This window comes from Osmia lignaria, chromosome 6, assembly GCF_051020975.1.
Source record: "Osmia lignaria lignaria isolate PbOS001 chromosome 6, iyOsmLign1, whole genome shotgun sequence".
NCBI lineage: Eukaryota > Metazoa > Arthropoda > Insecta > Hymenoptera > Megachilidae > Osmia > Osmia lignaria.
Window position 1 is genome coordinate 7,786,331 of NC_135037.1, and position 25,085 is coordinate 7,811,415.

A 25,085-nucleotide genomic window follows, 5' to 3' on the forward strand; every position below is an offset into this window, starting at 1 on the left:
ACACAAGTTCCATCTTATGTAACCCCTATATAACATACCCTCTTGCATCTCATTTTTCTATCAAATTTTTCAAGCTACTCTATGCTTTTATCCTTCGACACAATTATTTTCTAATACCAACAGAAATCTGAGTTAGATCAGAATCATTTGATTCCCACATAAATTACAATCAAGGTATCCTAAGTATCAGAATCATCAAACAGGGGAATGAAATCATCCAGACAAGAATAACCATTCTCTTCAATTATTTGTCTATACGAATTCGATATTTTAATGGATTTTCTAGATCGACGGCATTTATCAGGTCGTTGCAGATATTTTCTTGGCTACGGAGCTGTCTCTTCTAGGCCTCCCTCGTTCTTCTTCTTCTTCTTCTTCTTCTTCTTCTTCTTCCTTCTTCGTCCCCTTCGTCCCTGTCGGTCCTCGGCGAATTATATAATCGGTACCGTAGTGGGTGTCGATGAAAGCCAGAACTGCAGCACGCGATTCGTCATTGAGATCGTTTTGCGTGCAAAAGACGACAAGTGAGACGTCAATACGGGCTACGGTTGTTAAACGTAGCGAGGCGGGGACGCGCGTTCCCGCGTTATAAATAAGTCTCCCGGCAGAAGATTGACGCCTCTGTTTCTCGTCGAACTCGATTCCTCTTCGGTTTCTTTTCTGTCGTTCGACATCTTTGAATTGATTCTACTTACAAGATATAGCAGTGTCTAACCCACGTGTTAATAATCAACCCAGATCATTTTCACCATTGACATTCATACTCTTGCTATCAGAATTACTAAGAAAATTTTCATTTTTATTTTATTAATTATTAGATTATAATTATTTTGAACCGTCATGCCAGTCACGTGTCAGAGGGTACAGTTTGCAATATTCTTATAAATGTTGATTTTCATTTTGGTGTGGATGGTGTGTGTTACTGGTTATGATTACGTGTCCACGTTAAACACGCGGATTGCATTCGCGTGACAATTAACAGGTATTAAATTCTCTTCTTTTGCCAAGTGGCTAGTCCACGCTCAGTAGGACAAGCCGTCTCGAGTCAGACGCGAGATTTCGTGAACGTTTGCGGGATGTCAATGAAATTATGTGTTATTATTATTATTTTTTAATTAGTTATTCCTCATAAACGAGGCTCGCCACGATTAATGAAAAATAAAATTATAGTAGCTTCCAAGATATTTACAATATTAAATTGTGGCTTCTTAAATTGTAATTAGAACAGATAATCGTTACATCTCAATATTTTTGTTTCGCCTAATAAATTTTCTAATGATTTTTATGGGATTTGAAAATTTGTCTAGCATAGCTTCGTAGAGCTCTGCGATATTCTAAACGGAGAATGTCTAAGGATGATAGAAATTATTATTTTCGAGATTCTATGAATTTTCGGACGCGAATATAGAGATCAAGAATTTCTTGGCACAATGGAGAGATTATCGGAATTGTTTGGAATTTCGAGCGAACGCAGAATGCGTACACTGTAAATAACTCTTGTAACTGAGCGGATTGCGTTGGATATTTGATGCTGGATTTTGTTGTACATTATTTTTCAAAGAAAATTAGAGTATTTGGATTTTCAAAATATCTTAGTGTCTCTTGAAGTTGAAGCGGAGATTTAGAATTATTAAAAACAGAAAATTTTCAAAGTTCCAATGTAAACTCGGTTAAAATAAGAAAAAGAACAAGAGAATTTGTAAGATGAAAATAGATACTGAACCTACAGTACCTAAATCGAGAAACAAAAGTTTGTTTAAAGTTAATCGAGTAGACCTCGAAACCGGAAGTCAGGAGTGAACGAACGGAAGCTCAAATAAAATATAGTCACAACTCGGCAGGAGCTATGGAAAATTCAAAACGTCTAGCTACCCTCGATTTTACTACTCCAATGTGGGAAATACAGCAACCATTGACTCACAATGACCGAGTCGCGTTGCCAGCCGCTAACTTAATTCCATCGAAGCAACTCAATTACAATGATTCAATGACCACGTGATGCAGATTGATGTAATTCCTCGAATCATGATTTAGAATGTACCTTAGAATAATTATTTTTATTGACTTTATAAATTTTTATCAACCGACGAGGCTTTAAAATATATTTTAAAAAATATCTCAAGGTTGTTACGACGCTCAAAAATGATTTTCTGGAAGTTCAGAAAGTCAAGTACCCTCGGCTATTGTAAATTAGTCACAATTTTTATTATTTTTTCATTTCACCCTAATGAATAACCTTTTGACAACCTGTTCCACCGAACGTGTGTGTTCTTCGTATAAGCCACGTTCCTGTCGCAGCTCTCTCCTGAATCACGTTTTCATAATACCAGCTGATGTAATGGCTGACACGCCAGAAGACGAACGAAATAACTAACATCCGTACGAGGCAACTCGAGCAGCCTTGCCAAGAGATGGAACAGAATGAAACGATCGTACAATCGTTCCCCTTCTCCAGTCTTAACGCTACAGCTACTAACATTTAACTCATCTTTAAATTAAAAAACAAATAAAAAACAGACAAATCACTCACGAATCTTTATCTTGGCAAAAGTTAAATTATCATAAATTTGATAATTTAAAATAAAAATTCAAAAGCCATTGGTAAATTTAATTAATTTCATAATTACTGTTAGTACCCTGAAGAATTCATTTTCCATCGAATAATTTTCTCTTCATGATGTAACACGAACACTCTGAAAATACCCTCGCCTCTTTCTCTATCCATAATCTTAAAAATAGTATCACGAGAGTAAAGAGAGATCTTTCGAGTCTTTATTCTGACCACGTATCTTTTTCGCTCTGTTAAATCACTATTCCTGGGATTTTTTATAGAAAGATCCCGTTGGCTGGGTTCTGGTCGATCGGCAGAAAAGAACGGATACCTCTTGAACGTGGTAGCAAGGCCGGCGCTCCGGTAGCCGCCGCTTTTAGCACACGTTCGAGTTATTTTAGCGCTTGCCGCCAAGCCTCTTACTATCGTCTCGCCTGAAAACATGTACGCCTCTGTTCTACCATATTCTTCGTCGACGGTTCTTCGTATCGTTGAAACGTTTCTCGTGTACACGGTTAACGATCTCGATTACCTGGAACCATGTTCCATCGTTAAAATCGACACGGTTCGCGGGAAATTCGCGCTAGAATCACGCTAGAACGACGAGCGTTCAGCTTCGAGACGCAACGAAGACCCGGACGACGAGCTCGCGATGCGAACCTATTTCCAGACGCTGCGTCCTCGCGGCTTCTTTGCCACCTAGCTTTTTCTTGCGGTTACAATTTCGAGACCAGCTTTTTCTTCCTTTTTTCAAAACGAATTGCGATCGATTCGTGATCATTGGAGTCATTAGCTGGGGGTCAGAGTGCACCTAGACCTCATTAAAATTATAATGAATGAACAGAAAGGAATTTGAAAAAATTTCAAGTATTATTAATTTCCTATTAATTTTATAAGATATGGAAAAGTTAAATTGTAAAATAAAATATTGTGATATATATATTATTTTGAAGGGACTGAACTAATCCCGGATGAAAATTCTAAAATTTGTAGAATTTGTGTTATTTTTCCTTGATACGTTTCTTCAAACAAGAAATAAAAGATCCACACGAACTGGAAAACGTCTCAGGCGGATATTTCCAGAACCCCTCGTCAGACGTCCTGAAAGACGAACCCTTTCCGCCCCATCAATTAAGTAGAGGATTCTCTGTCTCCCGTCTTCCCATCGTTTCTGTCACGTCGTAGAAACAAGACAATTATCTCTTGATCGTCTTATGAGCGGCATAGGTCACTTCACCCCTGAACCGATCCGCCTGGGACATGGAAATAGAAACAAATTTTGATTTATTAATAAATTACCTAGGCTTTCGTTAATGTTAAATGTCATGGGAGAGGATCAGTATCTAGCGCCACAAATATAATATATTAAAAACCGCGTTTCAAGGTTGATATTCTGTTCAATAACACGCAACACGATTGTACTATGTCTGCCACAAAGGAGCAAACGAAGTGCATCTTTCAGTAGATCTGGCCAGCGTCTAAAATTATACTGTGCTGTGTAGAACATTATACCAACAATTCCAACGTAAGTTCTGTAGAATTGTAAAAAACAGCTGGTTTGTTTGAAAAAATCAGTCTTGTGAAGATTTATTATAAATAGGATTTATTTCTAACAGTATACAATTCTGCTGAGTATAAAATTAATAATAAATAAATTTACAGAGTTTCCAATAAGCCGGATTGATGAATTAAATTTTTATTGCAATCATAGAGTCAATTATTTTTCAAGGTTAATTTAATCAGCTCACCAAGAAGTACGTTGCTAGAATGAGAAAATAGCTAATTCAGTGATAAGGAGGATTGATCATCTGCCAACTATTCGCATAACTCGGATATATATACACACGTGCGATACTATAGATTGTTTATTCAGAAGTAGATGGTTTGTATATTTGCTTGAACCGTCATGGACTTGTATCGTCATGGACTCGCCACTCTTTCACATTATTTTTTTCTCACCAGCACTTTGAAAGCTGTTCGAAAAATCAACTTGTTTAAAAATACTTCCACTCGAGCCTTTCCATTCCAGAATTATTCCTCTGTCGGATTACAATCCTTTGAGAGGTGAAGCATTATGGAAGATGGGTTTAAGAGGGTCGAAGGTTTTAATAAGATCAATCGATGATTTCTAGACTGGCGTAAGAAGAATATTGTAAACATAGTATTAGTTTATTATTAGCCTATCTATTTTTATTAGAACGATCCTATAGACTCTAATTGAAGTTATAGCAAGTTCTATCAACCTAGATTTGATTATTTTCACAGTCAGCATTCGACTCCTATTGGTTACACTCTGATGCTATGTTTGTAGCCTTGACCACTAAATGAGACTTTCGAACGGTATATCTACTCTACTAAAGTCTTAAAACTTTTTTCTTTAAAGTTTTCAAATCCCAATTTATAATTTCATAGATTTCTTCCTATAAGTATAAGAATTTCATAAATTTCGATTTTCATAAAATTGTATCTCTATAATTTTCATTTTACGATAATAACAGTGGTTTTAAAGTAAACTCTAATCTTTACGGGTTTCTAGAGACAAGGAAGCTCTAAAAACCCACGCATTGTCCCACATCGTTGATTCGTAACTTTAAAGCTCACTAACACCAGTGCAGTCGTAACCCACGCGGGACAAGAAATACGACCGATTGAGTTGGGCTATCTTTAGAGACGGGCTTGGACCCTGAAAATATGCCTTGGATGCTTCTTCCGGTATAAATAAAACCATCGACTTCCAGATACCTTCGACCTACAGCGGAGAAGAATCATTACTAAAGGGTGTCTGCAAATTATCCTCGCCTTCAAGCTCTATTAATTCTTTTGGGGGTCTTGTCTATGTCAATCTATGTTGCTTGATAATTTCAAGGTGATTCTATATAATTATAATAGGGTAGTGGGAAATAATTACAATTAAAATTACTGTTTGGGTTATGTTAATAGAGGATACTAGCTCTAATATATTCGAATTATGGAAAAAGGTTACCAGTAGAATTATTTTACCACCCTATTTTACCCTATTTAGAAGGGTAGTTTCACCCTACCTAGACCCTAGGAGTCTAAATTGATATAGTAAATTGTAGAGTATTAGTAATAGTAAATAATGATAGTAAATAAAAAATAGTAAATAATAGTAAATTGTCACTATAGTGGAGTTATGGATGAAGGCTACTAATTGACTGACTTCACCATGACACTCTACTCCACCTAGTATACTTCATCCCCTATTCCATCAATGTAACTTAGGTTCTACTATCCCATCCCTCATTTAACCCATCGTTAACACGAGTATAGCATACCGCTAGTATACTTAATCTAAACTAATCTTAACACTATATACTCCACCTAATATATTCCATCAATGTAACTTAGGGTCTACTATTTCATCCCTCATTCAACTCATCATTAACACCAGAATAGTGTACCACCAGTACACCCCCCTAACTTAAAATAACCTACGTTTACCTACGCCCTTAGCAAAAAGACGTTGCCGAGGAACGCCGTAAAGTAAAATGTCGCGATGTACGTCGGATCGGCGAGGCCGTTCGTTCTCGTATTTTTAGTGGCTCGTAAACTAGGCACTGGCCGTCGTTCGATTTCGTCGTCTCTGTTCCTCGCGCGGCTAGAAGCTGTCTGTTTATCCGCGCAAGAACGCTCGAACGTTTTCTCTGCATCACGGCCACCTTGAAATCTCGAAGAAAGGTTGATTATATCGACGATATCCAGCGAAACGAAGGCTAAGATATCGCGGCCAACGGATATTCTTGGTCGACGCGTTGATATCAGAGGATATTTTCTTAGCCTGGCTATTTAAATCGTCACGCTTCTGTCCGATAGCCTGTTGTTCCCGATCTCGTCGATCGATTGAGATTGGATTTGAGATTGATGGACGGGATTTAGTTTCCGATGACAGGCTCGTTGTTGAAGAGAGCCATTTGGCTGAGGATCGAAGGAGGGATATTTGTCTTGAATATATATGGTTGAGATTTCTTTTACTTTGGGGGAGAATTTTGCGAATAATTTTTAAATAATTGAGTGATTAAGATGGAAGGTACTTTAAATGCTATTTTTAAAGAAAATAAGTATGGCAATCTAAATTGTGAATGGTCTAATTTTCAAAATTTCAGGGACAAAATACTGAAAGTTACTTGGCGTTACAAGAGAAGCTTCCAATTACCAAAGTCAGTCGAATGAAATTAATCGTTGAATTTCAAAGGGATAGAGGCACGGTGATTCATGAGCTACTACCGCGATGATCGATACGCCTAAGCGTGAAATCGTGATTTACCGTATCGCTTATTTCTCGTTCCCAATCCGACGATCCGTTTAGGAGTGGAACCAGTGGGTGGACACGATAGGAAATAAAAATAGAATTGTTTTGTGTCGCTCTATTTATATTTGTTTGCGAGTCTCTTTGCTACACCGCTTCAGATCGCGTTTTCGTGGACCATGGATTTTATTGTAACCGGTTGAAAACATTTTATTAAAACCGCAATAATCTTGAATAGAACAGAAAAAATGCCAGATATGTACCAATACATTCTTTGTCGTTGATTGATTCAATTTTTTCGATTCTAATTGTAACAAAAATTTGATTAGGCATAAAATGCTGAAGAGTTCATCGCCCCTGTTGATCCCTAACAGTGCATCCACCATTTCTTCAGATCATGCACGCCATTTATATATTTTTAAGGTAATAGAAAATATTTGATTAGTAAAAATGAAATAATATTCAAGTACCATGAAAAGATAAAGATTCCAATTAAAATGATCTGAAATTCACTGGTAATGCTTTCAACAGCTGAAGAAAATCTTGTACCCTCGTGCAGAATTTCTCCGCTTTCCACCATTACGAGCACCAGCGTGTGGAGCCGATCCAATTTAACTGGCACGCGTTTTTCAACAACTCGTTCCCTTCCTCCTCGCTGTCCCTTGTCGCTGTACACTCTGCCAGACTTGGTGCGAGGGTGTGAAACCAAGTGTTGAACCGAACGTTAGCGATACGATCGCGTGGGGAGAGAGAATAAACGGCTAGTAAAATACGCGTAACAAAAATAAGCAGAAGGTACGAGGAGTCAAGGTAATAATAAAGCGTGCGGTCGACAACGAGGCCAGTTTGTCTCGTAAACAATAATAATTTTGTTTCGAAAAAATAAAGAAAGGGAGAAACAAAATTAAAAAAAAAAAGGAGAACAACAGCATCGTCGGTGGGTTTGCAAAAATAGAATCGAATCGAGTATCAGTACGAAACAACCACAGGGAAAGTGAAAGAGTATGAGTCAGTCTTTGTGACGCTATTCTGAGGAAGTGGCGACCAAAAATGGCGACGTCCACCTGTTCGTTCGTTTTATTCACGTTCGCGAAGCAGAACCAGTCGAACGTTAATCGAGATCGATGTTCAGGCTGTAACTCATGGAAATTAATGAGTATCGATGGAGAAACGGTGCAGAAACACCTTGCTGCCCATATCCAATGATTGTAACCCAACACCCGCGCAGCTGCGAGCTGCAATAGCAAGCGGAACGGACCGAGCTGGCCAAGAACGCTCGAAACTGGCAAGCCACCGACGGATAAGCATAAAACTCGTCCACGAGGGATTAGCTTTCCTTCGGATGTGACGCAAGGCCAGCCTCAAGGACCCCCGAGGCGGCTGAGAAATCATTAACCTCTTCCATACACCCTTTCCAAACGTATTCTTCGTCTATCCAACGTAGTCTCGTAGAATTTATTAATTTTTACAAATTCTCCACCGAATATAATAACCGGGTGAAATTATTTTTTTCAGATGCGAGAAGTTGCACGACATGCGACAAAGTGCTGGCCGAACTGGAGAAGATCGACGACGACACGGATCACTTCGGGGTCGACTTCGTCAAGATCAACGATAAACGACTGGCCAAGCAATACGGCATCAAGAACTTCCCAGCCCTCACGTATTTCCGTGAAAAGGAACCGATCATTTACGAAGGTCAGACATCGTATAATAAGGGAAACGATGATTTTTCCGTGCATCAACAACGTGTACGTACGTTCGAACAAAAGCGGATAGTAATGATTCCTAATGGCTGAAAGTTCGCCAAACTTTTATTGGAATCCGGCCGCGATCTCGGTAACCTTGCCAGGTATGAGAAACAAGGTTCGAGACTAACCGAGCTATAGTACTTGACCCAGAATCCACGAAACAATCGCGTGGTATTCACGAATTTTCATGATTTACTGATTTTTCTTGATTTTCAGTAGTATAGGCTACGCATTGTCAGGCGTCGTTCACGAATTTGCCCGGTTTTCAGTAGTATAGAGTGTATATGGTCAGACATTCATCTATGAAACGTCTTTTTCAATATTTTTTTACTAAAATTCCTCTCATAAATTTATATTCGTTAACTATTAATTAATATTGTTTATTTAGATTAACTAGAATTCTAATACTGAAAGATTCAAGCAACCAAATTATTCAAAATAGTCCAACTATTAAAAGTTTCACACTTGATCCATAAAATTCATAGCTTTAAGGTCCATAAAATTTTACTTTCTTTGAACTTTCTGCAATAAAACACCGGAAACTCCCATATATCCTAACATAACAGATAATACCGCTGATTAAACAAATATCGATGATCTCGTCTGATCTCGTTAATCGCCATGGAAGCAGATTATCGCGGAGTCGAGCGGTGGTCAGACACTGCTGTCTGACCACCTTCGCGTTTTGGCAACCGGCCGAATCGTTGGTATTTCGTTAGGTTAGCCTGTAAAACAGGAACCGTCGTGTGCTCGACTTTTGTTCGACATATCCCACCCTCGTTCACTGGGATACCTATGAAAGCAATAATGCCACCCACCTTCGCGCGTGGCGAACGATTCGCACGGCACGCTGACACGTGGGGCTTGCCGAAGATATTAATTGGGTACATGGAATGTGTACTTGTTACGTAATAAACGCGATGCAGCGTATCTTACGGTTTCATTGAGCCTCTGGCTATCATCTGGCTCTCTACATTTAGATCTAGACGACTCGCTTGGAACGGAATCGCTTTTCTACAATATGATACCGTCGCGTCTACACCGTTTGATGACTTGATTCGTAACGATCCATGGACGAGCATGATTTTTATTTGCAGGCTTAAAATTCTAGACGGATTTATTTTAGGGTATGCTATGAAATTATTAGGAATAATAGATATTTAACGTAAAATAATTTCTTGGAGGTGAACATTTTACAAAGGTATACTATAAGGTGTACTATAGAGTAATTTGCATTTATTTGAAAAATCATAGTAATTAGGGATATTTATTTAAAAATGAAAATTTTCACAGCTTTTTTAGATGTAATTTTATTTGTATTTTGAGGATTTTAAAAAACAATTTCTACTCGTTTGATAGACACCATTCATTGTGAATGAAATGAAATTAATAAATCCGATTGATTGCGTACAGTTCAAAGAAGTAAATTAGAAATTGGACATCGAACGCGGAAGTGAACCGAGGTACAGGTGTGATCATCAATCCTGTTACATTGTGATCAGTAAAACTTGCGTTTGGCAACGTGATTCTGTAGATTTATTAAGTCGACCGACGAAATATCTCTCACTGAAGATATTTAAAAGGCGAGAGATCAGAGTTAGAAAGAAACAGCTGAGAAATTTAGCTCCCACCCGGAACGAAGTTTCGACTGATTTTCGTTCGATGATGTAACGACAGGTTGGATCTATTTCCATTGTACCCCGATGCAACTGTATCGCAACAAAGTTTATTTTGGACTGTGCGCTATGGTAAACAGAAACGACACCAAGTCGCAATTAGAAATATATTATTAACTCTTTCGACCTGTTTGATAACACGCAGAGTACACGTGCAGGATGTGAGCAATTTTTTATTTTCAAAATTATATAAATGGACTTTGAAAATTTTTAAATATGACAAATTAAAAGAAATTGAATAAAATAGGATAGGTGGATCAAAGAGGTATATTGGAAATTTTTGAAAATTTTAATTTTCTTAAAAGAGGTATTTTGGAAATTTGGAAAAATCTAATTTTCTTGGTAGCTAAATTTAACCCATTGAAACCTAATTTTTTTTTAAAGCATAATGCACTGAAATATGAAGCTCGAATTTTAGAATCTTTTATTGAAAATTTCTTCATTGTCCAGGTGACCTGATGGACGAAGAAAATGTCCTAGACTTTCTAACAAGTCTGGAGGCGATGGATCTTCCGGATCGTATCGAAGAAGTGAACTCAATGATCCTGGAGAAGATCGTCGAGGATACGGAGTTCGTTGCTGTCCTTTTCTGTGAGTTCTTACACCCTTCCAATCCCGTACAATTTTTAATCAAAATCATGTCTCTCTATTACCCCGAATCAGATTCACTTTCATCCGGAAGAGAGTGAAATAACTCTAAGTATCCAATTTTCAAGAATCTTCAAATTGAATTTTCTCGATGATAATCAAATTTTATTGTATATTTCTAGACACCCTGTATAAACTTTAATTTGTTACATTATATCACCAGTATAATATAATGATGTTTAAACTGATATTTCTCTTTTCTTGTATCAATGATAATATGTATATATATGAAATTTTGAGGTATCGGTGATTCACCCAAATACGATCAACACGCTAACACATTATTTCTTATATATTATTACGAGTACGTTGAATCATTCGTACGATTCGTGTAAATAGCACCACAATATTTTTCTTATTATTTTATTGGCTCACTAATACATCTGTTAAGTGTATATATAAGATTAACAGAAGCTTTTACAAACGAATGAAGCTATGGGGCTCGGTTGCATTAACATTGTTTCATTAGTTTCAAGCGATTTCTCTGGTTTTATTTTCACTTATATTAACGATACGTACTCAATCGAAATATTGAAGTTGATCTAGCGAAACTTCGTATCCCATCACTTCCGCCTTTTAACGCTCTGTTTAACTTCAATGACGAAGAACAATTTTCAATCACTTATTAAATTACTAATTTTTCTAATTACTTCATCCACAATATCTATTAATTATTTTCATTTCGAATATAAAAAATTATTCTTCGTTGAAAGAGCGTCGTGAACGTCTCGCCATTCTCTCATCAAATCCCGTCGATCCTTTTGTCTCGTTTCCAATGTCTGCGAAAATTTGTCATTGTCTCTGTGGTGGAACGAGTAACGTATCGCAAAATGGATTGATTAAATATAATATGTACGAGTGATGATGATTATTGAACGATTCTCATTAAGAATCCCATTTTGCGATTCGATCACGTACAAACATACTTGTATATAATACATATATGTGAAACGTTCTTGTGTGTGTTGGTATGGATAGGTCCGGACACTCAACGGTGTGCTGGTGCCGGTTCTAGTAAGTACACACTTCAATGAAATTAATGTTCCAAGATGCTATATAGCTTTCATTTCCGATGCTTCTACACCTATACGTCACTCGATGCATTGATTACCATTTTAAGTATAAAAAAAGAAAAACATAGAAACAAATGATATTAATTTGACAGGGTATATCATAACTTGATGAATGTAGGATAAGCGAGGGTTAAAAATTTTTTGCAAAACAAAAAATAGAAATATTACAAAATGATAGAGATGTACAATTCTTGTAGTATTTAAAAAATTTTTCTATTTAATCCTCCAATTTTGATTTGACAAATCTGTGCATCGATAGATGACTATATTCTCCATATACGTATTTAACTTACCACTACACTGACCTAACGGATCAATTGCTGCCTGTTTCGCGTTGACACTTGAGTTACATTGCGTTGCTTACAGCACTTTCTATTTCCGTCTACCGTACAGACGGTAGTAATAGAGGAATTCGGAATCTGAATGGGTAAAAAAGGTGACAATGAAAGGAGAAGAGTTTTGTAAATAAAAATTCTACGCGATCTGGTTAATGAAAGAAAGAAACAGAGTTTCTTCGATTAAAAACCACGCGATGAATGTTTGTGCATTGAGAAACAATTACAATGTAGATCTTAGAATATGCATTATTGTGTACGCCCCTGTGCCCCCCCTTAGAATAGAACGGATGTGCACCATAACTGAGAGAAATTTTGCATACTAATCCGAAATATCCTCCTTTTTGTTGATGGTTAAAGAAGATTTTCATTTAAAAGAAAATATGATTAAAATGATAGAAATTTTATGATAAATTTTGCTGTTAAAAAGAAAAAATTGATTCTTCAAGAAAAAGAAGAGTAGATGAGAACCCTTGTTTAACCCGATTTGTCCCGTACCACCCAGTCTAGATTTTCCTGTTCAATATGAAAATCTGACGTCTGAATAACGCTGCTTTTTATTTCAAATGGGACAGACAAGCCTGACTGCAAAAAGTGTCTGAAGGCCCTTCAGGAATTGGAGAACATCGACGACGAGGCCGATCAACTAGGTATCGGTTTCGTGAAAATTGCGGATGAAAAACTCGCGGATGAGTACAATCTTGGTCCACTTCCGGTTCTGGTCTATTACAGGCACCAGATTCCTATCATTTACGAGCGTAAGTATTACTATCACTATTATACAGTAGAGTTTCATTATATTACCGTGAACAGGGCCAATTAAAGAAACGAAAAATTTTTCAAGTTTCCAAGCTCTCATTTGGTGAAGGAGGGGGAGGGAGAAGAATAGCATAAGTATGCTTGAAAATTCTTGTGGAAATCAAATCACTCACGTGGCAATATAACGAGAGTTTATTGTATTCTTAATGCTTTTAATTTTTAAGGGACCAAATTTAAAATATTACATTCTTTCTCCAAGTGGATCCAAATCGAAACTTCTTACTTCTTTTTCAAGAAGTTGAAACTTCTTACTTCTTTTCAATTTCAATATATTGATTTTAATATAAAAATTCTCGATAGACGAGCTGAGCAGAGAAGAGGATGTCCTTGAATGGCTGGTGGCGAATAAAAGCACAGGGGATGAAGAGGACGTGATCGAGGACGTCACTGCGAAAACTTTACAGACCCTCATCGGAAACATCGACAACCTGGTCGTTCTATTCTGTGTGTAACCTTCCGCTAATTATTTTCCAAATCTTCTCAATTCATTCATGATCATATTCTTCAATGAATCCTCAGACGATCACGGTGACGAGGATTCGATGCAGGTACTGAACGAACTGGAGAAGATAGACGATGACTGCGACAAACATGGGATCCAGTTTGTTAAAATCGACGACGAAAAGGCGGCTAAAGATTTCGGAATCGATTCGGTTCCGGCGATCGTCTATTTCGAAAAACAGATCCCTAATGTTTACGATGGTGGGTAGGTGGCTCGAGCAATCGGGGAGAAACAATGAAACGGTAATAAGAAATCGAATGAAATGAAAGTTTCTTATTACAGGAGATGTAGAAAACGAGGATGAAATTCTAGAATGGTTACTGTCGCAATTGGAAAAGGATGAGATCGAGGACATCACTGACGAGATGTTGGATAAACTGATTAAAGATGGAAAAACTCTTGCTGTACTATTTTGTAAGCTTTCATATTTATTTTTAATTTTAATTATGTAGGAGAGGGGAGAAAAAAGCGTTTCGTCTCTGACAACAGACGATCCCTGCCCTAGACACCTATCATACCGCAATTCGGAACTCCTATATATTCGAATTGCATGCCGACCGCTTGCGAGAACACTGTCACCGATCATTTCGCCGCCACCTAGCGGTCCCCTCCCCGAATTAAAGGCGTCCGGGGAGACGAATCCCTCCTCTCCTCCTCCACTTAAACGCCTACGATTGTAATTGTATCATTTATAACTGGGAATTGTTATCAGACGATAACAACGATCGGAAATCTCAAAAGATTCTCAACGAGTTGGAGAATATCGATGACGAGTGCGATCAGATCGGTGTGACATTCGTGAAGATCGACAATGCGGAAGAAGCCAAGGAATACGGCATCGAAAAGGTGCCTAGTATGTTATATTTCGAAAATGGAATACCAACATTGTACGAAGGAAACCTTGAGGATGAAGACAAGGTCCTGAAGTGGTTGGAACAGCAACAGAAAAGCGATCAGATCGAAGACATCACCGACGAGGTGCTCGACATGATCATCGAGAAAATGCCGCACGTAGCCGTCCTTTTTTGTCAGTGATTCATTGATTTTTTATTTAACTACCTAATTATTACTTTTACACATTGTAAAATTGATCATGTTTGTTCTTTTGACAGACGACAAGGATCAGAAGAAGAGTCAGAAGATCCTTGCCGAACTAGAGAACATCGATGATGACTGCGATCAGCACAACATTGCCTTCGTGAAGATTCATGACCTCGACGAGGCGAAGGAATACGGCATAGATCAGCTGCCGACGCTGGTGCTCTTCGAGAGAAGGATACCACATATTTACGAAGGTAAAGAACATTTATTTTCTGCAAAAACTCGTATCTAAGTTTCCCAGAAATTGAACCAAAAAACTTCCACCTTGAAGCTGATTCTACCTTCTCCATTGCAATCCCATTTTTTTTACACGGAAGAAATCTTTCAGAGACCCCGCCACGCCGTCCCCTGAAGAAGGGTGGCGAGGGAGTGTCGAATTTTTATTGGCTAAAACCTTCACAGCGCTAAAAGAGGACTCCTCTGTCATTCCTAGAATCATGATTCCTTCTATTAAGGTCCAATGAATGAGGAAATAATTTAATCTCACGGTAATAATAAATTTCCAGGGGATCTGATGAACGAGGATCAGCTGCTGGGCTGGCTACTGCATCAGAAGAAGCACTCGGAGATACCAGAGGTGACGGACGAGATGATGGAGAAGCTGATTGAGACGTCGCCGTACTTGGCAGTCCTGTTTTGTAAGCGATCGATTCGTCTTTCTACCTCCTTTTAACATTCTTCCACTGTTACCGGTTAGGTAGGTGCTGTTGGTCGATCGCGAGCGAAAACGAGACACGAATTGATTCCTTTCCGTAGACGACAAGGATGACAAGCAGGACATACGCATCCTAAACGAGCTGGAGAACATCGACGACGAGTTGGAGAAGGAAGGGATCGTGATCGTTAGAATGGACAATGACGCCGAGGCGAAGGAGTACGGTATCGATCATCTACCAACTTTGGTCTACTTCGAGAACAAGATACCAGCCATCTACGAGGGTGATCTGTTGAACGAGGACGAGGTACTGGAATGGCTGATCGAACAGAAGAACACCGCCACCATCGAGGAGGTCACCGACGAGATTTTAACCGATCTTATCGAGGAACACGAATACGTTGTCGCTTTCTTCAGTAAGTCATTTTTAATTAATAACTCTTTCCACTGATTTAATATCATTTTCACTAATCGCCCAATTCCTATTATGTTAATCAGGTGGAGATTGCGACGACGGAGACGATTGCGACAAAATACTCCAGGAACTCGAGAATATCGACGACGAACTGGACGAAACAGGGATCATATTTGTCACTACGGAGGACACTGCGTTCGCGAAGAAACAGGGCATCAGATCTTTCCCCACTTTGGCATTCTTCAGGAACAAGGAACCTTTGATCTTCAAAGGAGACATCGAAGACGAGGACGAAGTGCTGTCGTGGATCACCGACGAGAATACTCTGGAGATTCCAGGCAAGATCGAGGAAGTGAATGGAAAGATGTTGGAGAACATTCTTGAAGAAAATGATTATATCGTTGTCTACTTCTGTGAGTAATTTATTTATCACTGCAACTGTGAAATGGATAAATATTTCGTGTATTACAATTACAATTGTAGACAAAGAAGGAGACAAGAAGAGTCAGAAGATTCTTCAGGAACTCGAAAACATCGACGACGAATGCGAAGAGAAGGACATCGATTTCGTGAAGATCTCTGATGAAGGAATCGAAAAGGAATACGATCTACCTGGTTTACCAGCATTGGCATTCTACAGACACAAATTCCGTCAAGTGTACAACGGTGATATGATGCACGAGGAAGCGATTTTAGACTGGATCCTGGAACTACGTACCCAGACACCGGATGTGATCGAGAGCGTCGACCGGAAGACGCTGCAAGTGCTGATTAACGACGTCGAGCATCTTGCTGTATTCTTTTGTAAGTACATTTTCACATTATCAACCTTTTTACTGTTATAGAAAGCTACAGTCATTTAATATTAGCATTCAATTCCATTTTACTGTAATTTTGCAAATAAATATTTTAAACGTGTTATAATAATTTTTTACATGTAACACAGGGTTCGTGTACGTTTTTGCAAAATACGTGAGCATATATCTGATTATCTCGATTATAATTCTTCGTTAATTAAACTTGTTTAAGGGATGTTAAAAATAAGGTGGGTAGGACATAAATGTTCTCTTAGAAGGTTAAATGTTTTCTCTTAACAGACGATGATAAATGCGAAACGTGCCCGGAAATCCTCGAGGAACTCGAGACCATTGACGACGACACCGACAAACACGGTATACAGTTCGTTAAATCGAACGACGCGAAATTGGCCGCCGAAATCGGTGTATTCTCATTTCCGGCGCTCGTTTATTACGAGACTGGTGTGCCCATCATGTATGACGGTAAGTCCTTGGCTTGTTCATTACAAAAATCCGCGCTCTTTTTCGTTAATTAAAAATTGTCTTTGTAGAAACAAAGACTTATTAGAGATTACTGCTTTACATTCCTTTCAAGTATCCTCATTTTTTTTTATTGTTCTCCTTTCATTAAAAATTCAGGGTAGTCATCTTTTATGAAGACAATCATTTAAAAAACATCAATTTTTAAATTTTCAATAATGGAAGAAAATAATATTTACCAAAATATAAAGTATTTATCATAGGTTTAATTTTCATCTGAGGTTCAAATGCAATATTAATCGTTTGAGTACTTAAAATGTGAATTTAATAATTAAACTAAAAGATTCATAGTACTCATGGTACTCAAACGATTAAGGATTCAGCATCACGATATTATAACCATTTCCACGAGATGTATTAGAAGAAATGGAAGAACAAGAATTCCTAAAGGGACCAAGCCACCAAAAAATGTAACCCTTTCCTCCCTGTCCGCGCCGAACAATGAATTTCGGTGCTTAATCGAGCAAAACTGAGCTGATCCTGATATGCGTGTGTGCCTTTTGTAGGTAATCTTAAGAACGAGGAGAGAGTTCTGGAATGGCTAATCGAACAGAAAAGTAAGGAGATTTCTAGGATGATGATTATTATTACCGGTGTACTGTTCTTTGTGACGTTAGTCTCGGTCATAACCATACCACCCGGCTACGAGTATACTACTCGCGCCGTGATGATCACCCCGATCACTCTGCCACAACCACGATCTCCATAATCGTGTGTTTTAAATATATAGTCCTTTTTTCTTCTATAGCTTCTTCCGCGTATATATACTGAATAAATAATACTAACGCTTAAAAGACAGCAAATAATTTATATAACATAATTGTGTCGTTGTATTTCATTTTGAGATTTAATCAATCGAGTACTTTGAAAAATTTTAATTATACAGAATCGAATAATTATATTTTGGAATTATAATAATTATAATTTGAATCTGGTAAGCTGTCCTTCAAGTGTTTGAAACGCTTCGACGTAGAGATTAAAAGAGGATCGGTGGTGAATTGAATGGAAAATAAAAAGGGGACGGGAAATCGGTATAAACGAGAAAAGCACAAGAACGAAATGAAAAGAAAGATCTCACAAAGCTCGGTGAAAAATGAGAAAGCTCGGTTCGTGTCATTTAGCTTCTAACGATGCGGCATAAATCGCTCTGCCAGACTGACCAGATTGTTCACATTGCATTTAAAAAGCACACTCATAATACTGTGAGCTTTTATTTTCATTTCTTTTGTTATTCTTATTTATTCTCTTTTTATCTCACACTGTTTCATTTCAATTTTATATTCTTTCTTTATCGCTGTTTCACTGCTCGCTATCGCGCACCCATCTCACCACAATAATCATATCAAACAACGATTAAAAACGACTCTCTTGAAACGTATAGCTACGGAATCGGGACCGATAAAGCTTCTTCTATCTAAGACATTTTTGAAGCTACTTTTAACGACTTTTGTGCCGCAAGATCTTTCTTTGATCGCGTTTCCATTGATCGGTTTCGTCGCGAACCGAATCGTTTGCAGAAAAATTTCTAGAGGGATGTTTTAGAACTATTAATTTTGACAACGTTAAAAAGTTTCTCGTTGCAAGCAAAATTATTTTATTTACCCTCGAATGTCGAATAAGAGATTTTGATATAAAAACAAAAGGGTTAAATATCTATTTTATTTTTCTGCAAAATCAAATCGCTCGCGAGGAAACGAACGAAGTAATTAAAGATTAGTATCAAACGAAAGAAGCCGCGAATATTGTTTTTTTTCTCTTCGTCCACGTGCAACCAGATCTGTGTGTAAACGTGTCGGGATGCTCCGTGAGGGAACGATACCGATAACAATTCGTACATGTTCGTTGTGATATGCCGTCAATAATATCGTCCATTTTAAACAATAAAAAGAAATGCATGCTATCCCTTGGACCGAGAGGCCGTATCGGTCACAAAAAACCTAGGTACACACTCTCATTTCCGGTCGCGCTGAAGTATTATCGATGACCCTGTTAATACACAGGTGATGATGATGATGATGATGATGATGATGATAATGATGATGATGATAATGATAATGATGATGATGACGATGATGACGATGATGATGATAATGATAATGATGATGATGACGACGACGACGACGACGACGATGATGATAACGATGACGACGACGACGACGACGACGATGATAACGACGATGACGATGACGATGATGAAGATGATGATGATGATAACGACGATGATGGAAATAATGAGAAATTGAACAAAGCCCTGAAGAATATCCTGGACAAAGGTAAAGGTTCGACGACGACCGAGGATGCCGAAGAGGATTTCACGTGAGAGATCGGAGTGTGACTGACGGGCTTTGTGTTTACGCGAAAACGAACAGAAAAGCAATAAACAATAATACATAAAAAGCAAGAAACGAACCGTAGAGATGTGTATACCAGTAGAGCGATTCGGATTGATAATTAATCTAAATAGAACTTGGCCTCGGCATTGATGGCCGAGTTTGAAGGCCGTAGGGCGATACCCGCATGAACAATTAAAATTCTTTTCGTTTTCTTTCTATTATTTTCTCTTCCTCTACTAAAACAACCCGTCCATCCAATTGATCGTCCATCCCGAGTTACCCTTTCGTTCTCACAATTTGCATGCCAGCCTTGTGACATCCTCTTTGTCAATGGAGCTACGTGGCCAAGTAGTCACGGTTTTTAAATTTTCCACATACTTTCGATTGTTTTTTAATCGTACATGTAATTAGATACACCCAGAGTAATTACAATTACCATACGTACTCACGCGGCTTTTCTCTCGCTTCTGTAAAAATGTTTTTTTTCATTTGTTGTTACTCTCTCTCTTTCTCTCTCTCTTTTTTTATTCGAGGTAAGTAGAATAATTGTCGTCGTTCGTGTACGATATAGAAACAAAAGAAAATGGTCTTTGATACGTAGCTCCAGGAGACTTCGATCGCCCTTTTACTACCCGACAAAAAATAACAACGATCTCTCCAAAGCGAGCCGATGGTTCCTGTTGTAGTTGACAGCTGTCGTCTGCAGCGAGCTCTCCGAGTCGAAGAAAATTGGACTGGCCTCTGCTTGAATGAAAATATCGTCAGGGGTGGGGCTCGTTTTGAATATCTCGCGACCAACAAACCTGGGACCGATTATCCTTCTGTTTTTTTTTTTTTCTTCTGTTCCACGAACACGAAAAGTAAAAACAATGTTAATATTTTTGTTTGAAAAGTGGAGGCTGGTCCACGGTAAAACGGCAACCATAAAAGAGTCGTCGACTCGCCGCGAGATATTCTGGTCTGTGAGAAACATGCACGTTTGGCTTTTGCTGCGCAATTGGGGTTGGAGTGACACGTTAACGTCAAAATCTCACGAGTCAATAAATCTCTTTCTCTTTTTCTATCTTCTTAAAATTGAAAATCAACGTTTCTCAATATCTCTCAATTTTCTTTCTTTTTCACTATTTGTTTCTCTCTTTGTTTCCATCCATTCCAACTTGGACCTCGTTTTTCGATCCATCCAAACCTAATTTTCTTTTCTTTTCGTTTTTCTTTTTTTTTTTTTCATTTTACTTTTCTTTTTTAATATTGACTCGTGAAAGGACGAATCAATCGGCTGTAGGCTAGCCAGTTTTCTCGCCAACTTTTTCTATCTATCTCTCTCTATCTATCTCTTTCTTTTTTTTGTATATCTCACACTCAGTTTACCTGGAATCTCTTCTATATCTGACTCGTTGTTATATTTGCTTACTGCAGGCGACGGCTGTTTCTACATCGGCATGGGAGGTAAAACCGCGAAACCCAAGATTCCCTCCTATGAGCCCTACCAGTGCTGTCCTGCCAAGGTAGCCCACGGCACCAAGGTCGCCAAGATGACGAAAGTCGGTCCGATGGCCAAGGACAAGGGGAAAACCCATGCGAGGTCCGAAAAGTTGGGACTGCCTGGCCTGAAGCCGATTAACAAGCTCACGCCGAAGGAGAGCAGAAAAACCGCTACGGTGTCGTCCTCGTCGGGGATTAGCAAAACGACCGGTGACCAGAAGGCCAAGAAAGGATTCTTCGGAAGCGGTAAATATTTCAACTGGCTCTGGTAAATCGCCAGAAATTAAATCACTGCCCGATCGCCGCGTGGACCCTGAGCTGGATACTGATAAATAGACGAAGAAATACTGATGGATCATAAATCTACATTAATTAATCAACATATAGAGAATCTTCAATTTTTCTTCAATGATAGCTTAGATTTTCGATAAATCGTAACCCAAAATCATTGCAATTAGCTTCTTCAGGAGTCCAAGGACACACTTATACCGATTTATTATTATGATTACGCTCGGAACTTTCAAAAAGTGTTATCCTCTTGAACGTGCTGGTAAATTATGACAATGTCGAGTGTAATCCAGAGTTTGCAAGATTTAACGTTCACGTGGTGGGCAGTGATTTAATTAGCAACGGTAGAGGGGTTACACGTAGAAAGGTAGAAACGAGTGACAGCCGATGTTGAAGATTGGGGGCTGAAATGAAAGCGATCAGTGAGATGGTCCCGGCTGACGAATCGTCTTCGTATCTCGAATACAGGTGTCTCGCGCGGTCCATGAAGAGAATCACGAGCCCGCAAGTTCTGGACGAGCAAGACGATCCAAGATACGTGCTAGGGGAAGCCGGTGGCTGGCTACTCGGATCCCTTCGAATACTTCGGGATAACTATTTCGCGCACAAGTCTAGCCTTCTAAAACAACGCGATGACATTTTTTTGTAAACCTCTATGCGTTCGCGAACCGGAAATAACCGTGACTGTTAAACGACTCGACTGGGACGGAGCTATAATTTTTTATTGACTCCTCCTTCTTTTTTTTCTCTCTCATTACAATTGTTCAAATTATTATAGCTCCGTCGAACCGTCTACAGTATCCTCTCCCCAACTTCCTGTTACACCTCTGTGTCTGTCTGTCTGTCTGTCTGTCCGTCCGTCCAAAGAACCTTGTAATCGTCGATGAATCCGTGACAGCCAAAGAAAAACGTTACAAGACGCGAATTCACCGAACTGTACCGTCGACAACGAAGCAACGACTGAAAAACCAAGAATGTAACCGCTAACGATCTTAATAGCGAGACAAAAAAAAAAAAAAGAATTAAATTAAAAAGAAAACGTCGCGATGAGAAAGGATCGTGAGGATTCAGTTTATCTATCTCTCACTGAGAGTTGTGTCGGGGTTGTGGCCTGTTGCAGTTGTGGCCGGGCTTCCGTACCTCATGAAAGTCTAAAGTACCAGCGGAAACGGAAGTACGAAGATGGAGGTGAAGGACGAAAAGAGACTGAGAGTAACCCGATGAATCGGAGGGAAGAAAAGAAGAGGAAGATGAAAGCTGAGAAGAAACATTGAATAAGAAACAATGTAACAAAAAAAAAAAAAACAAGGAAGAAGAAGAAAAAATAACGTTTCGTTCGTCGAACGATTTTGTTCCTGAATGCGTGCCATCGTCATTGATCGTCATCGTAATCGAAGCATCATCATCATCGACGCGATCATCTTTTTTCCTTCACGTTCATCGTCAGGACGGATTTCAAATCTCATCAACGAATCATGCGCCCCCACTCCTCTTCCACGATCGTTTAACATTTCTGTAACAAGATATTTCTTTCTTTCTTTTCGTTTGTTTTTAAGTATCATTAAGCATCTATTGAATAAAACTGCGAACGAACCAGTGAGCTTAGGTCCGGTGTGGACGAGGGACTTCCGTTGATGCAGTTTTCGAATTCTTTTGACAAATTAGAAAATATTTAAATTACCATAGGAATTTCTTATTTTTTTGCAACTTTCACCCTAATGACACTACTCTAATTTCTTGTCATTCTATTTAATTTTGCAATTCCTCTGCATCGGACCTAAAAAAACAACGTCAAATCACCGTCTCGCGTCACGGTTCGAGCATCAACTTTGATCAATCGTGAGACGAAAGAATCTACCGTTTTCACACGGTTTTTCGTTAAGAAAAAATGAAAGGACAAGACTTTGCCAGTCCGTGGGACACGCTATAGTCGGTCCACATGCATTTCTCGCGCGAACAGAGAGCCTAGAAGTCGACGACGAACAGATCAATCTCGTCGGCCTTTTTTTTTTTTTAATTGTTAATCGTCGCGACTCGATACGCCGATAAACCTATTGCATTTCGTCGGTGCAGCTCGCGAGAAAAACGGGCTAGAAAGTTTTTCGTCGTGAGGAAAACTCGAGCCCGTCGACGATCCTGAGGAAAGATGTATAACGTGTAGCTGTTCGTTATTGAAGAACGTTTTGATACGTTCTACCTAGATCTCGCGGTATAGGTTGTGTAACGACGGATACTTTCGATGATGTTTTATTACTTTCAATCGACAGCTTTAATCCTGGAAGCATTGTTCATTTCGTGACTCAATTAATCAGAGCTGGGGAGGAATTTGAAAATTTTTGCAGCTTTACCACTGTTTTTATTCTATTTTTGATATTTCTTAGATTTTTCTAAAATCGAAAACAAATCGAGGCTCCCCCTTCTGCTCTTAATTATCCTAATTAAACGAGGCCTAATTGTAAGACGTAAGTATACATTAATATTTAAAATAAATAGAATAATATTTATTCTTCCCCAGTTCTAAATCATTCCCATCAATATTTCACACAAATAACACTATTTTCTTGAGCTTGTATACACTTTCAGGATTAAAGCGAACGGATTCTCGTTTGTATAATTCCTTGATCAATCTGCAGATCTCTCAGAGTATGTTTATGTCAAATGCAACGCCAACGAAGTAGGTTTGTAGCCACTTAGTGAATTACGGCTACCGTATATTGATTGGAATAAATGATTATTTTTCCGTTTTTTTTTTCTCTCATCACTCTCCATCGATTCCATTCCAGCGACTCGGAGTTAAACTCAATTTTCTATCTTATTTCAGGTCTTTATTTCAGACCTATCGAATTTTTGCATAAAACGATTTTCATTTCATTATATTCAAGGTGTTAAAAAATACCCTTAAGACCTCTACACCGCTGGATAGATCACGAGAAATCGAAGTGAAAAATTCTGCAGCATTTTTCGATGGGATCAGTAGTTTAGTCACATTTCGTTGTTGAAAATTGAAAAATTGACCAATTTTCACTTCGATTTTTCGTGGTCTATCCAGCGGTGTAGAGGTCTTCAGGGTATTTTTTAACACCCTGTATACACTGTACAGTAATTCATCCTGCACGAACATGGCACAAAACACGGCGTACAATCACAAGCATCGATGTGTTTTCTTGGAAAGGAAAAATGTAGAGGAGAATGATTTATTATTACTCTTTGCCAGTTGAAATATTTAATTATCAATGATAATTTTAATTTTTAATTTAATCTGGTACTGGCACACGAGTAATGGCAGGATACCTCCCACTAAATTTCTTCTTATCAAAAAAGGCATCGTTGCAAATGATTGTACATCCATATCGATACACGATGCTGTTTTTCCTAGTGCTACCCTGATCGTGGCAGAGACATAAACATCCCTCTTTTGATTCCTCAACAAAACGTCGAGGAACACGTGCGTTTCTTATCACGCCAGCTATCACTAATCGCTTGATCGCTTACTGGGCCGCACGAGCCAGCACTAAACAAAAAAGGAAAATCACAAAAAAAAAAGAAATTCATATAATAATGATAGAGAATCGAAGAACATCGAGAAGTCTTGTTCTTTATACCCCTGTTTTTTTTTCTTTTTTTAATTTCAAACGGCCTATTAAATAAGACCCGATGAAATAGAATAGGGAAACACCGATACACACGCTCACCTTATTTATTTATTATTTATTTATTTATACAAGTGTCTTATGTCTTGTCTGATTTCTGTATTTCGCTGTCGTTCACGCCGAATCAATCGTGTTCGGCAATCAATTATCAATGCCGATAATCTGTACATGACGCGATAAATAATCGATAAGATATGCGAAT

General features: G+C 38.4%; 2 protein-coding genes across 5 annotated transcripts in view; both read left to right on the top strand.

Moving 5' to 3' along the window:
* The window catches only part of hlk (hulk), a 33,601-nt gene that overhangs the window by 663 nt on the left and 7,853 nt on the right, over window positions 1-25,085 (top strand). For 3 of the 4 annotated variants that reach the window (XM_076688725.1, XM_076688724.1, XM_034318595.2), the window contains exons 2-15: window positions 8,334-8,516; window positions 10,696-10,836; window positions 11,872-11,907; window positions 12,877-13,059; window positions 13,421-13,564; window positions 13,640-13,822; window positions 13,905-14,036; window positions 14,335-14,649; window positions 14,735-14,917; window positions 15,230-15,361; window positions 15,480-15,794; window positions 15,877-16,206; window positions 16,277-16,597; window positions 16,891-17,073. In XM_076688725.1, coding sequence (XP_076544840.1) covers window positions 8,334-8,516; window positions 10,696-10,836; window positions 11,872-11,907; window positions 12,877-13,059; window positions 13,421-13,564; window positions 13,640-13,822; window positions 13,905-14,036; window positions 14,335-14,649; window positions 14,735-14,917; window positions 15,230-15,361; window positions 15,480-15,794; window positions 15,877-16,206; window positions 16,277-16,597; window positions 16,891-17,073 — 2,781 coding nt within the window. The remainder of the gene's footprint in view (window positions 1-8,333; window positions 8,517-10,695; window positions 10,837-11,871; window positions 11,908-12,876; window positions 13,060-13,420; window positions 13,565-13,639; window positions 13,823-13,904; window positions 14,037-14,334; window positions 14,650-14,734; window positions 14,918-15,229; window positions 15,362-15,479; window positions 15,795-15,876; window positions 16,207-16,276; window positions 16,598-16,890; window positions 17,074-25,085) is intronic. The other variant, XM_034318593.2, reaches the window with a different exon arrangement.
* On the top strand, window positions 19,327-24,792 carry LOC143305389 (uncharacterized). Its single transcript, XM_076688727.1, has 3 exons — window positions 19,327-19,446; window positions 20,880-21,191; window positions 22,354-24,792. Exons 1-3 carry the CDS (start codon window positions 19,428-19,430, stop codon window positions 22,386-22,388), a joined length of 366 nt encoding a protein of 121 aa, XP_076544842.1. The 5' UTR covers window positions 19,327-19,427; the 3' UTR covers window positions 22,389-24,792.